General features: G+C 49.7%; 1 protein-coding gene across 1 annotated transcript in view; it reads right to left on the bottom strand.

Annotated features, from left to right (window-relative positions):
• PAPPA2 (pappalysin 2) overlaps nucleotides 1-13,902 on the bottom strand; it is a 95,930-nt gene that overhangs the window by 44,972 nt on the left and 37,056 nt on the right. The window contains exons 4-11 of the mRNA XM_054211937.1: nucleotides 12,321-12,614; nucleotides 11,355-11,547; nucleotides 9,660-9,781; nucleotides 7,276-7,768; nucleotides 6,608-6,736; nucleotides 4,844-4,935; nucleotides 4,404-4,597; nucleotides 3,061-3,198 (exon numbers count right to left, since the gene is read on the bottom strand). Coding sequence (XP_054067912.1) covers nucleotides 3,061-3,198; nucleotides 4,404-4,597; nucleotides 4,844-4,935; nucleotides 6,608-6,736; nucleotides 7,276-7,768; nucleotides 9,660-9,781; nucleotides 11,355-11,547; nucleotides 12,321-12,614 — 1,655 coding nt within the window. The remainder of the gene's footprint in view (nucleotides 1-3,060; nucleotides 3,199-4,403; nucleotides 4,598-4,843; nucleotides 4,936-6,607; nucleotides 6,737-7,275; nucleotides 7,769-9,659; nucleotides 9,782-11,354; nucleotides 11,548-12,320; nucleotides 12,615-13,902) is intronic.

The raw sequence follows: 13,902 nt of genomic DNA, 5'->3' as shown, positions 1-13,902 counted from the left end.
AGACTCTGACTCCCACCCCTCACGGTGCTGGTCGGGCAAGCCAAGCACCCAGACAGTGGAGTTACCAGTCCTGCCACCATTAAAAAAAATAATAAATCAAACCGAAAGAGCAGCTCTGGTACCCAGGGTGACTTATAAACTGTCCGTCAGCCAACACACAAAGATTTGTGGGAAGAAGTCCTGCCTCCTAGGAGACCTGACAGCTCCCCACTTGTCTACAGCCCCGAAGGCTACAGGAGGCAGCCGGGAAACTCACAGCATCAATCATGGCAGGACAGATGTTCTTTGGAAGTAAGAGGATAGAAATGTTTTTCTCCCCCACCCTGGTGCCCCCCACCCAGTGCCGAGATGTGTTTTGATCAAGACCCACCCTATGGAGTGTTTTTGTTGAATGTCGGTGTGGAGGGAGCCCAGAAATGCAAGGCAAAGGTGTTATTTCAGAGGAGGACAAGTCCTGGCTGGCCAGGCACAGCCCAAGGAGCACACTGAGGGAGCGTAGGGGACAACCAGCAGATTTGCGACGGCAGCCCAGCCTCGAGGTGGTTTGTACCACGCCAGGCATTGCTCATGCACGGGAGCGGAAGAAAACCTTGGGCTTCATCCCAGGGCTCCCACCCTGCAGGGAGGTGCTCAGCAGTGAGCACCCCATGAACACCCCAGCTCCCTTGGCCAGGGCTTGCTCTTGCACAGGGCTGGCCCTGCTGCAAGGAGTGGGCCAGGAGGCTGAAGCTCCCCTCCTTTTGTTGTTGTTTTTGGTTTTGTTTGGTATAATCCCGCCATCTCCCCACCTGAGCTCAGAAGCTGGTAAGAAAAGAAAGCAAGAAGGGAGAAAAGACAAAGAAGAGCTATCAGTGCTCAGAGGCTACTCCAAGGAGCGCTCAGGACAGCACTGCAGCCAGGAAGCCACAAGGAGCTACCAATTTTAACCTAGCTGCCTGCTGCCCACTCCCTCCAAGAGCGGTTCCTCAGGGGAGGTGAGATGGTTGAAGTCAGGTGAGGCTTTCGCCGGACTACACAGCTTAAGGTGGAGTATTTAGTCTTTCCCTTCCTATGGTGCATCTACTTGGAGGTGAAGGACATTGGCCCCAAGTTAGACCAAGAGCAGCTGACTTGACCAACATCCTAAATTTTTTTATTATTTTTTTTTTAATATGTATTATGTGCCTGGGCACAGCAGACTATCTTTTTAATTTTTCTCCCTTCCTCTCCCCTGTTCCACTTAATTTCCTACATATTACACATCCTGACTTCCTTACAAGTGATTTTGATTTCTCTCCTCAACAGAGAGTTGTTAGAAACTAAATTTTAACTATCAACTGTTTAACTGTTAACTATTCTTAGTCAGAAACTAGGAATAAAGCATGGCTGGAGATTGTAGAATCATAATTGCAGACAGACCCCAGGTGCATGGTAGATGCTTTGTTAGGTGTCCCGCTCTTGCCTCCAGCCTCAGTCATCTTACAACATGACCCAACCTTTCTCTTGCTCATTGGTGCCACCTTTTGAGAAACACCATAGGAAGCAATTCCTACCACCCAATGAGTTTTGTGTTGTGGCTCTAGCCTGGGTGATGCAGGTGCAACAGCTTTAAAACGGTCATGGGAGTTGGTGGCCATGAAACACCATGCACACGTGGGTACACATGTGCATGAACAGCACCGTTCTCGTCCGGGCAGGCGAGAGTGCTAGGCAAATTGTCAACAAGAAGCTGTCTTTCCTAACCCAATATGTTACCAATCAGGCAAACTCTATTAAAAAAGGGAAAAAAAAAGAAAAAGGGCATATTTATTACTAGTCCATAAATAATTTTATGGGCGGAAAATAATAGCGCTCCTAAAGAGAGCACGGAGAACCAGTAATGAAAGTCTTTAATATAAACATCCATAGAGGAAGAGAACTGACCACAAGTTCCAATAAAACTGGAACACGCTTTAACCCCTGGTGAGAAGTGGAGAGCAAGCTTTCATCTAGGTAGGGCCGAGGGGGAGACTGCTGCTTTCTTGCTAGCAAAGGAAGAACGGAGGCACATTTGTCATGGCCAGAGACTGAAGTCAAAAAGTAGGTTGTAAGCACAAAGACAAGGAACGAAGGGGGGCAAAAAAGCTGTTAAAGGAAGTTTTTTGGAGCAACAGAGGACATCAGGGGCAATACCACTGTTTGTTGACTCGGGTTTGACAACTCACCAAGTTCTCTGAGTGTCTTGGGAAGAGGTCCCCTCTAGACAACCTCGAGCAAAGCAGGGCAAGGTGCCCCTCAAACTGCAGAGGAAGCAGCCCGCCAGATCCCAGCTTTCCAGTAACACCAGGCAACAGCCACAAAACCTCTAAACCATAGCTGTGGTCAGAAAATCAGTGCTGTAAAAATTGCTCTGGCCTAACACTCAGCTCTCCTCTGTCCTGCTCCTCTGCCTGCTGGGACAGAGAGGTTTGACCCTTCAGGTACCCTCCCAAAGGCAGCCCCCAGCCATGGAGGCATCCCCCGAGGCCCTGTCAGGCTGCAGGACCAGCAGCTTGGGCACAGAAATGCCTCCTTTGGTCTGGCGTCACTGGAGGGCAGGAGGAGCTGCATGCCACAGTTGATAGCTGTGGGTTCACGGTGCTCAGCAGCAAACCAGGGTGCTCAGAACGGCAACATATATCCCGCTACCCTCTGTTGCTCCTCATGGCCATGGGGAGCAAAGGTAACTAGGACTTTAAACCCGGCTTGCATGCACCCTTTGTGGGTGTAATAGCACAGCTTGACTGCAGGGAACAGTAAGGAGCGAGTTGTTTCTCAGCCTCAACATATTTCTGTGGGGTCCCGGATTCAGGCACCGCCCTTCGCCTGGCAATCTGTCCCAGGATGGGTTTGCTGTTCACAGTGGGAATGGGGCAACTACATAAGAGGCATCCATGGGCATTTGGGGTTGACAAAGAGTTCAGTAGGATATGAAGTCCTATCTGAGCAGTTTTTAAGACTGCTGTAACTCCTACAGGACAGAAAAGGATGTGTGTTTATCACCAAAGTGCTGGGGCAAAGACCAGCAAATCCTTCGATTTCTGACCACACATCCTCACTTACCTTGAGCCAAACTCCCTCATTGCCCAAGGGCATCCTCTCCTCATCTGGATCCTGAGCGGTATCTTGGCTGGGACTACAGGGGAACCAAGCAGCCAGGGAAAGGTCCTTTGGCACATCATGAAGGTGGGATTTACATATCTGAAAGAAGAGATTTATTTCAACCCAGAAAGAAGCAAGGAAAGTGAGAGAGAGAAAGAAAGAAACAGCACCTACAAAACCTCAAGGAAGACTCAACATGTTGAGAAGGATCCCAAGTCAGTTCATAGCATGAAGACAACTTGGGTTCTTAGGCGAGAGACATCTCACCACCCACACCTGTGTACAGGAGGCCTTTGCCCTTTTGAGATACTGCAAATATACTGTTGAAGTACCTTGTAGTGTCTGTGGGTCTGAGCAAGAAAAAATGAGCCAGGCTTTGAGATGGTAGGGAAGATCACAACCTCTGGATTTTGACTGGGCTGATGAGATCTTAAGATGCAATTCATTTGCCTGAATTCCAGCCTTCGGTGACATTTGATGTCCTATGGTAACCCCAACATCCCCATAGACCTGGCAGACAAAGCCTAGGAGATTTGTGAGTCCTTCTAGAGGAGCAGACACCCAAGCCCACATCATCCCACTAGACATGTATACGTAGGCAATTTAATCATACTGTGGATCTCAAGATGATGGTTCCTTACATGAGGTCAATAGAAACACAGGTATAAAAGGCTAAATAGGACATCTCTACATATCTCTTTCTTTTCTTCAGCTTGCTAGGAAAGAACATACACACCCCACATTAACACCGATTGAGTGAAATCCCATCCTAGACCTCCAGGCCCTGCTCCAAAGCCTGTATGAAAGATGGGAATTCTCTCATTGATTTTTTGTTGGCTTCAGATCAGAGAGTTTGAGAGCAATGCAGATGCTGATGTATGTGTGATTTTATCCTTCCAGGCTCTGACCTTATAAGCTATTAGACTTAAGGGATTTTTTTTTTTTTTTAAACCAACACAGTGCCACTACACTACATGCTCCGAGTTGTGCATTTAGCTGGTGGGTTGGCGGTGTTGTTGTTTAGCAAACTGCATGGTCAGAGGAGATGCTCCCTACCTTGATGAAACACCCTCCCGCATACTGTGGTTCCCGAGCCTAGGGACTACTGAAAGAGAAGGTGTGAGAAATGCCCAGGTCCTCTATTGGCTCCCTGCATGGGAACACAGTAGTCAATAGACACTTCAGAGCTGCTCTGAATATATTGGTTTTGCCTCATTACACTCTTGCAGCAGTGACTTTCCCAGCTTTACTGCAGGGGCTTTGCTAGAAAAGTCTTTTTTTTTTATGTCCATGCCTTCACTCACCTTCACAACAGGCTCTCCAGTGACCAAGGAAGCAGGGCAGGACTTAGCATCCTGATGGGAGGCATAGGCTTTCACTGCCCACAGATCCACATATCCATCGGGCGTGTAGGGACCACAGTCCAGGACACTGCTTGTCTTCTCGAATGGCTCACACACACCATCCCCCTCATGCACGTAGCACAGGCTTGGTTCCCCTACAAGGAGACCAGGGGTGACCCATTTACAAACCAGGCTCCAAGCACATATGTTTCCTCCTGTGCCAGGAGGCATGCTGGGCGTTTAGCCCACCACAATGGGCTGACAAGCTCCATGGACCATTCCACCTGTAGACCCAGGTTTTATTGTGATGAGGTGCGTCACCCCCTCTCTGAGGAGCAGCATGAATAACACACAGTTTTGGCTCCTGCCTCAAAAGTGTATCTCAATCCATTTGGACTCACCGACACAGTTGAAGCCTTTTTCCTTTTTACACTTCCTGGAACAGCCATCTCCATCCAGCAATCCCCCATCATCACATTCCTCCTCCAGGCTCCTAAGAGGACAACAATCAGACGTGTTAACACCATACCCTTGACTCAACACTCTTTTGCTTCCACTCAATCATGAGCAAGGACACCATATCTTGGTTCCATTTCCACAGAAACAGAGAGAAGAGGAAGAATGCCATGTGGAGTAAGGTAGATGAGAGAAAACACCATATCTTGACAGGAATTTAAAACAGGTTGAAGACACAGCATATGGGAGAAGGCATGACTGCACTATGACTTTCTTATAAGACCTGAGGCAAGAACTGTGGGAGAAAATGAAACCATATACAACGGAGGACGTAGAGAGCCAAGGATCAGGAAGACTTGCTGCTGGAGAAAGCAAGTGCTGGAGACGGCAGGAGGTTCTGAGATGGGGATGGTGTTTCAGTGGGAGCTGGAGAAGGGGAGGCGGAAGGGGGAGAGAGAGGTTAGCCCAAGAGGAGACAAGAAGCAGCCCCCAGCTGACATTCATGGCACCTTATGAGGAAAAAGAGCCCGTGCAGTTTCCTTGAAAAGGTTCTGCCCCCATACTGCAGAAAATAGGCCTGATGGGAAAAGCTGTCAGAAATGCAGAAATGCCTCAATTCATACCTATTCCTTTGTGCACAAAGTTAGGCACCCAAAAACACAGGGAGCAAAAAAACTTCAGACAGACATCTTGTGATGCTGACCCACCTCCACCTTCATCTAATACAAAAGATCCACTGTGTCCCATATTCCCACCTTTGATTCATTGTTCCATACATGGTACAAAGGAAAAAACTTCCACGGACAGAGCTTCCTGCATGGCCTTCCCCACAACAGCTGAGGAACAGGAAAGCCTGCCAAAAATCTCAGCTGCTATCTGGCCATTTCTGTTCCTCTCACTTTTCTATCAACTTTGACAACAGAGCCCAATGTGGTCATATGGTCTCTCTGGACCAAGTCTTCATCTAGTATGAATCCATGCTGAAACCATAACAGATTACACCACTGTAGCACCCAGCCCTGCTGTAAGCCTCTTTGCCTTGATGGGTCTTATACAGTACCAAAATTCCTCCTGCAATTGCTTCAATTGTCCACTTTCCTCACACTGTTGAGAAAGCTGTTTTCAAAGGAAAGGGATTCTGAGTAACCTGGAAGTTGAAGTCTGAAAAATCCAAAATACAGAAATTTGGCATAATTATCCCCAGATGCAGCAGGTGAACCGTTGGAGTCTCTTAACATAGAGGTGGTGCAACCCTCATCATTTGGGGTCTCTAAGCAGAGACCAGACAGCTCTCTAAAGACACCGCACTGTGTGGGACTGTGCTTGCCGCAGAACCTACTCCTGCAGGACCTCCACCGTGGGCCCTGTGCAAAAGGTTATATTGGCCAGTCCCAAAGGCAGAACGCTTTCGGGTCAGACTCTGCAACAGTTTGCTGAGATGGGCCAGAATCTAAGCACTGCCGTCAAGGATGGAGGACATTCCGGTTGGACCCCTCATCCAGACCCGGCTCGTAAAAAGACCATCTCCACTTCCTATGCACTTGGCATTTTACCACACAAGCTCTATAGTCTAGTCTGCTGGAGGGATTCAGTGCAGCATCTTCAGACAAGTACCCATGGGCAGAAGACCAACCTGGTGCTTCTTTTTGAGACAGGATGACCTGATAGCTCAAAGAACCTCAGCTGAGAGCTTGGGTTTCTTGACTTACGTGGTCACCTTCCCATCCCCGCAGTAGGGTGCTCCATGGATATGGACAAGTGGTGGGGAGGCTTCTCCTGAGGTCGTCCCAGAGACTGCCTGCACCTGGTAGCGGTACACCTGCCCAGGCATGACTTCCCTGCAGGAACAGAGAGGACTTGAACAAAGAGCAGGAGGAACCAACCCATACATCTGCAACAGATTTTCTCACCACAGCTATAGAAATCACATGTTTGTGCTCAGGCAATATCACAGTTTGACATATGTCTTCATACTCTAAACTGCCAGAGGCAGAGACTGTGGGAAAAGCGTCTCTGCCAGGTCATGCAGAGGGGCCTGCCACTTATCTCCCTAGGGTCTCAGCTGGGGAGAAGCTGCGTTAACTTGAACGATCATTTTACTAGTTGTGTTGATGGGAAAAATGCTTCCGGGTTTAATGAGCTCCTTCTAGTTAGCCTGGGCTCCTGGGCAAGGGTTGTGCTAGCATGATGGATCTGCAACAAGCTTCCTTGATGCTGAATAGGGAAGCTGGCATTGAACGTGGTAATTCCCAGGGTAAAAAAAAAAAAACAAAACACAAGCAAAACCATCCAGGGATTCAAAGGCATGACCTGAGGAAGTCATCAAAACCGCCCCAGGCACCCACTCAGCCTGTGATGGAGCAGCCTCATCACTCACGTGTCAACGAACTGGCGGTGTGCCTGTGCCAGGGCAGCGGGGGATCCGTTTGCAAATGGGGGGTCACGGAGGACTCGGTACTGGATCAGCTTGCAGGCAGAGCAGAGAGAGCTGTGGGGCATGGAGGTCAGCAGTGCTGTGTCTATCTCCATCCTCTCATCAAAGGTGTAGATTTTGACTCCAGACACCTTTTTAGGTATGTTGAGCTTCACAGTAAAGGGGACATCACAGAAGGTGTCCAGGGGGCCTAGATGGATGGACTCCCCCTGCTCTGTCAACACTTCAATGTCAGACAGTGCCTTGGGAGAGCCCGTGGAGAGGTACGTGGTCCAAAGCGTGAGGGAATCGGGGTAGACGGGGTGCAGGAAGCGCAGCTCCAGGATGCAGCCATCTGGCGTGGGGCACGGCACCGTCATGTTCATGTGGTATAGGTGGAGCTCTGGACTCCAGGCCTGCAGACTAGGCTCACAGGGCTGATCCACATCTGGGGGCCCTGGTCAGGAGGGATGAGGAGGAGGCTGATGAGAACCAGGTGACAACTGACCTCACAGGGGACCCAGAGGGGCAATCCTCCCTGCAGGTACCCCATACTCTGTACGATAGCTGCACACCCATGCAGTTTTGCACCCGCCTATAGGCACGTGCCAGAGCTGGTGGCATCTGCCCTACCCTCCTAGAAAGCAATAAGCACCACTAATCTCCCAGCTCCTGGGTGTGCATAGAAGCACAAGGCTTCGCAGATCTGAATGTCCCACAGCCCTCTAAAACAGTGGCAATGGTACGCGTGCTGCAGCTGGTCTCAGTGCTTACCAGCTCCCCTAGAGACAGCCTGGGCTCAGCTGGGGGACACGAAGCTTGCTCTGTAGTCTCATGGGCACAGGAGGCTTGCCAAGGGCACCTGAACTCTGAGTCCCTGTGGCTCCATAGGTTTGGACAGTGGCTAAGCAGAGCAAAGAGACCAAAGCTTTCCACAGGCACGTGATGGAACGGGTCACAGGCAGGAAGGGACCAAGTCCAAAGCAAGCCAGGGAAGCAGCTCTGAAAGGCTGTTCCTCCACCAGGACAGTACCCAAGCTGACCTGAGATCCCCAGCCTGCCTCCCCTGGTGGTGGATTAGCACTCAGCAAGAAAAATGTGGTGGGATTTCAGTCTCAAAAGCATCGCTGGAATCCATCATCCTGTACTAGAAATACCCTTGTCTTCAACCACCACTGCCAGCGTTTCTCAGGACCTAGTTCCCATTCAAAGCCCGCATCCATTTAATATTAGTCTTCTAAAACCCATAAAACCTGTCTCTTTTTCACCAGAGTAAACATGCACTTGTGATAAATGCAGGTCATGCATAGGAGAAAACAACACCCAGTAATTCCAGAAGCAATTTTAATTTGCCAGTGAATCAGACAGGTGGGGGAAACAGGAACCGCTGACAGTACATGAGCTAAGCTTTGATTTGCTTGGTATCACTGAATAAGCACATATTTGATTATTTCTTTAAATTGACTTCCCCCTGCCCGCAACTTGCAAAGCTAGTGAGAGGTACTTAAATTAAAGAGTTTTCAGACACAGAATCTCAGCTACATCCTGACACTCCTGTTCTCAAATCATGGGCTACATCCCAAAAGCGTAATAATGTCCAAACTGCACTGTCTCAGCAGTCACCCTAGCACTTTTTCAGTGGGCCTCAGTGGCTCAGACCCGCAGCTTCACAGAACTAACAGATCCTCTGGCTCCACATGGTTCAGCAGCATCACGTGCACTACATACAGCCCATGGGATCATTTCATCTGGTCTCCTGCCTCCTCTGCTTTGCCCTTGGAGGAGTTGCGGCTTCATGAAAAGCCCAACAGCTCCTATGGCAGCTGCATGACCTTGAAAGCCCCCATCATGCCCAACAGCTGGGTCTCAGCACAAGAGAAGTTGTGACACCCTGCTGTTTACTTTGCCAGTGAGGAATTGTGTCCAATTCAGATTGCCCAGGACTTGGTTCAGACTCAGTGGGACTGAGCAAGAAGCTCCTCTTGCTCCCTTTGGACAAGGCTGCATCAAAGCCTGTGAATGCCCCCGACGTTTTGGATGACGTTCCCAGGACCTATGTTGTAAGACTTATTTCAATGAAATGTCTCTCCTTTTGACCAATATTTCTCATTAACACCTTTCTGGGCAATGATTTGGGTTAATATCGGTGTGTTGGTTTGTTTGTCCAAAGCCGACTGGCAGTACCCAGGTATCTCCTGGACACCTAAAAGTCCTTCCTGCACTAAAAAGCCTCCCCAAAGAGGAGACAACTCATTCTCTAAAAGAAAAAAAGCTTCTTTCTCTTTTCCCAGCAAGATCTCATCTCTGCCTAGGGGATTCACACGTAGGGAAAGAGAGGAGGTGTTTACCTTCTGCTTCTTCTGGGGTCCAGTAGCCAGAGGAATCGCAGACCCGAGGGGAAGAGGCCTTATGCACATACTGATGGAAGGTGCCATCCTCTGCACAGTCATCACAGAGTGTGTCTTCCTCCCTGCAGGCAAAAGACAAAGGCACCCACATGTCTAATCATGACCAGTTAATTTTCCATTCATGTTTGTCCAGGCAGGATAAGATGGAAAGCTGGAAAAGCAAAGCTAAACTCTCAGGAAGCCACTGGGCATATCATCCTGCTTGGAATAAGTTTCCTCAAAGACCGGAAAATAGGAGTGGCCATGAGACAAGCTGGGTTTAATCCCTCCTCTTCTCTGGGTAGTCTTGGATGAGCAATTGAATTGCCTGTTCCCTACCCATGAAGCAGAGCTAACAGACTTCACGCTTCCCAGGGTAATGCCTCTGCAGTCAGGTGGGTGCACTTGGGTCTCTCTCTGCTAAACCCCAGAATCAAGTTTTGGCTTTCATCACTACTATAATACAAAGTGGTCACCATAATGTCAATTGAAAGAGGTCCCACTGTGCTCTCCAGGAAAAAAACCCAACGACTTTTCTGTGATAAGGACCAGTTTCATCCCTTTTCCTTGACCAGTTCATCTCGGAGGATGCAGGACCGCCATCCTGGACCAGCTCCTGAGCCAGTTATGAGTGAGAACTGGAGATGGACCAGAAGACCCAGCACCTGCCTCCTAGACCCGTGTTTTCTGGCTCCCAAATGGCTCCATTCCCCACCAAAGCAGTTTGTTTGGATGACTTGAGGCCACGCAGCACTCAGAGGCTCTAGGGGTTAGGTCCCTAGAGGCTCTACGCACCTAGGAGGTGACAGGTACACGCTTTTGTTCTCCCCAGGTGAAGGGCCAATCGTGGAGACCACCGGTTCTTTGGAAAGGCAGGAAATACTGATGCAAGAGTGTCCCAGTTGCCCTCAAACAGCATTTTTCTTTTAATTGCAAGTGACAGCTTTGTGAAGCAGCTTTAAAACAAGTTCAAGAGCTCTTTAACAAGTGCTTATGGTCCCACAATAAAAGCATAGACCTAAAACCTGGTGGAAAACAAAATGTTTTAATAAGATGTGCCACTCAGTAGAGGCATTGGTGGTGTATCCAGGTCTTGGTGACTCCCCAGTATTGCAGAGAAGGAAGACAGCCAGCCGGTGCTCAGGGCCATGCACTGCTCACCAGCCAAACAGCTCTGGTTCCTCGGCATTGTTTCTCTGGCTTGAAAAGTTTCCTGACTTACCCCCAGTTAGTTACACTGTGAGTCCGTGACAGCACTGGGAATGAAACCTAGCTCTTGTGGTTCGAGCTCCCTGCCTTAACCACAAGGCTGCATTTCCTCCTGGTAAATAGTTATTTTATACAATAAGTGCTAAATGAAGCTCATTTTTCATGCCGTGATTGCACTCTGGGGTTTAAGAATTGGCATTGCCTCCCGACGCGCTTTGGCTTCCCCTCCTGGCAACCCCGACAGCAGAAATCTTGCAAGCCCATGTGCTAGTGGGGCTATTGCAGCAGCCTGGCTCTGCAGGAGACAACCAAGGGGGTGTCTGAGGGCTCTGCTGGAGACGACCAAGGGGGAAAGGCAATGGGGGGGTCTGCACCACAGAAGATCCCTTGTCCCTTCCAGAAGGCTCCTGCATAAGCCCAAGACCACCATAACAGCAGATCCCTTACCTTTCATGGATGACACCGCTGATGGGAGGCAGCCAGTAGATGCTGAGGGAGTCCTTTGTCTGACCTGTGACCATGGGAGGGATTGGGATGGGTGCAGGCTTCTTGCTTTGGCCCCAACGCTGATACACCAAGTCCAGGTAGCAATGCATCCGGGCCACTTGGTTGGGGGTGAAGGTGTTGGTGCAATCATCATCTGGGGGAAGAGAGGTGGCTGGGATCGGTCAGTGGGGCATGACAATGTGTACCCTTCCTGACCTCCAAACCCTGTTTTGGGGACCTCTGGGAAGACCTGGGAGACACCAGTGTGTTGTTGTTCTCCTGCCAGGACTCTTTGGTGTCGTGTGTCCCCAAAGCCACAAGATGGCACTGCCTCAGCAGCTCCACGTCCCTGCACTTGCCACAGCAGCTACCGACTGCAGTGGCCCCAACTTAAAGCAAGAGCTTTAAGATCTGGGCAGTGCCACCATCCTCGTGGACTCGCAGTGGGTCAGCAGGGGGTGACAGAATTGCTCTACAGGCTTTGGTCCTCCTGGGCTGCCAGGAGGAGCACCAGCCCTTCACAGCATGCCTTTGGAAACCAAGCTGAAAGGGCTCAACTTGAAGGTCCAAAATTATAATAGTAGTAGTAGTAATAATAATAATAAATAATAGTAATAATAAAGTTGCTTCAGGATTGGAGGAAGAAGGCACACCACCATGCAGACAAGAATGGCCTCGGTGCATCTCCAATGACCTACAAACTGGCAGGGAGGGAGGGATGGAAACAGCCTGCAGCAAGAAAGGGGCTAAGAAACAGGCTAAGAAACAGCAAGCACAGGCTGCAGCCTGCTGCATCCCTGCCCACCATGAGGGACCACACCAGTTAGGAAATGAGGAAAGGTACTATTGATGGAGGCAGAAGGGAGAGAAACCCAAGTTTCTAGGGAAGATGACCCCTTACAATTTCTAATGACTGTTACTCATTACCTGTGTAACTCATGTAGTTGTTGAAGGGCGTTCCTGTGAAGTGTGTCTGGCCACAGGTGTCATTAGTAGGGTCTGGATCCCGACAGAGTTTACTCTTAGGGGTGGGGGCCGTGTCAGCACAGAGGTCTCCCGTCTCCATAGACGGAGTTGTCTCCCTGCAGGGATCGTCACAAGATTCACGCTCGCTCACTCCCTTAAAGACATGGTACAATCCCAGGACATGTCCCACTTCGTGGATCATGGTGTTCGTGTGGCCGTGCATACCGTAATAAGCAGGGTTGAGGACAACTCCACCTAGAATTGCAAGTACGGAGAATATAATCCAGAGTGAGACAGCAGGCAGCCGCCGTTACTCACCTGTGCTAGACAAAATTCCTCTCATTGTGCTTCCAGGTCACAAATGAGGTGCCAGATGGAGACCTGAAGAGCAGGATGGGAAGAGAGCTCCTTTGCCCTCTTGGAGTGGAATGGGATGGGTGTTTTTCCTTACCCTTCTCATCACACCACTCCCCGCAATGTCTTCAATCGTTTTGGTTACCGCTTCCCTCTGTGTCTTTTCACATGTTCATAATTTGGTTCACACAACTCCAAATGAGGTTTGAAACCAAGGCACCAAACTGAGACATGCTGTGCGTTTACAGGAATAGTCTTTTAAACCAGAGGAAAGACGACCTTCCCTAGCTTAGACACATGGCTAAACCATACCAGTACCCATGGCAGGTGAGAACAAAATGCCTAGCAAACTCCTGATGCACTTGGCTGTGTCAACTAGAAGCCACCTTCATAGAATCATAGAATTGTTAGGGTTGGAAGGGACCTTATAGATCATCTAGTTCCAACCCCCCTGCCCTGGGCAGGGACACCTCCCACTAGATCAGGTTGCTCAGAGCTCCATCCAGCCTGGCCTTAAAAACTTCTAGGGACGGGGCTTCCACCACCTCTCTGGGCAACCTGTTCCAGTGTCTCACCACCCTCATGGTGAAGAACTTCTTCCTAATGTCCAGTCTGAATCGTCCCATCTCTAGTTTTAATCCATGCCCTCTAGTCCTACCATTACCCGACACAAGTCCATATGAAGATCCAAATGCGCTGCCTCTGGCCCCTACTGAGACAGCATCAATGGCCTACTGCTTCACCCTCCAAACCAGACCCTAAGGAGTAAATTTAGACTCATACAAAGTGCCTTGCAATCCCCTAAGCTTCTACCACAAACCTGACTCAAATTCACAGTGTATTTTGGAGTGAGATTTTCCAAAATGCAGCTGCTGAAGATCCCTTCCTCTCCTTCAGAGGGCTTTGTGTGTGGGCAAGGTGCACCAAGTGAACCAGGCAAGAACCCCCCACCCATCACAGTCCTACTCCTCTTCACTGGGGCACCCCAGCCCCTTGGCTCAAGGGGGCGCAAAGGGGCAGTTCATCCCCAAGCCAGTTTGGTGCAGGCTCAACTGTCAAAAATGCTGGACCATGGGTACAAAGTCTCCCAGAAACCGCTCAGAGCTGCCACCTTATACTGACAGAAACAGCACAGAGCTGAACAGGAGTCCCTTGGCTGCAGGACAGGTGTCCTTTCCTGCCCACCCAC

The sequence above is a fragment of the Rissa tridactyla genome, chromosome 8, assembly GCF_028500815.1.
Source record: "Rissa tridactyla isolate bRisTri1 chromosome 8, bRisTri1.patW.cur.20221130, whole genome shotgun sequence".
Taxonomy (NCBI): Eukaryota; Metazoa; Chordata; class Aves; order Charadriiformes; family Laridae; genus Rissa; species Rissa tridactyla.
Note: the sequence above shows the minus strand (reverse complement) of the source record. Positions and strands in the feature narration are given on the sequence as shown.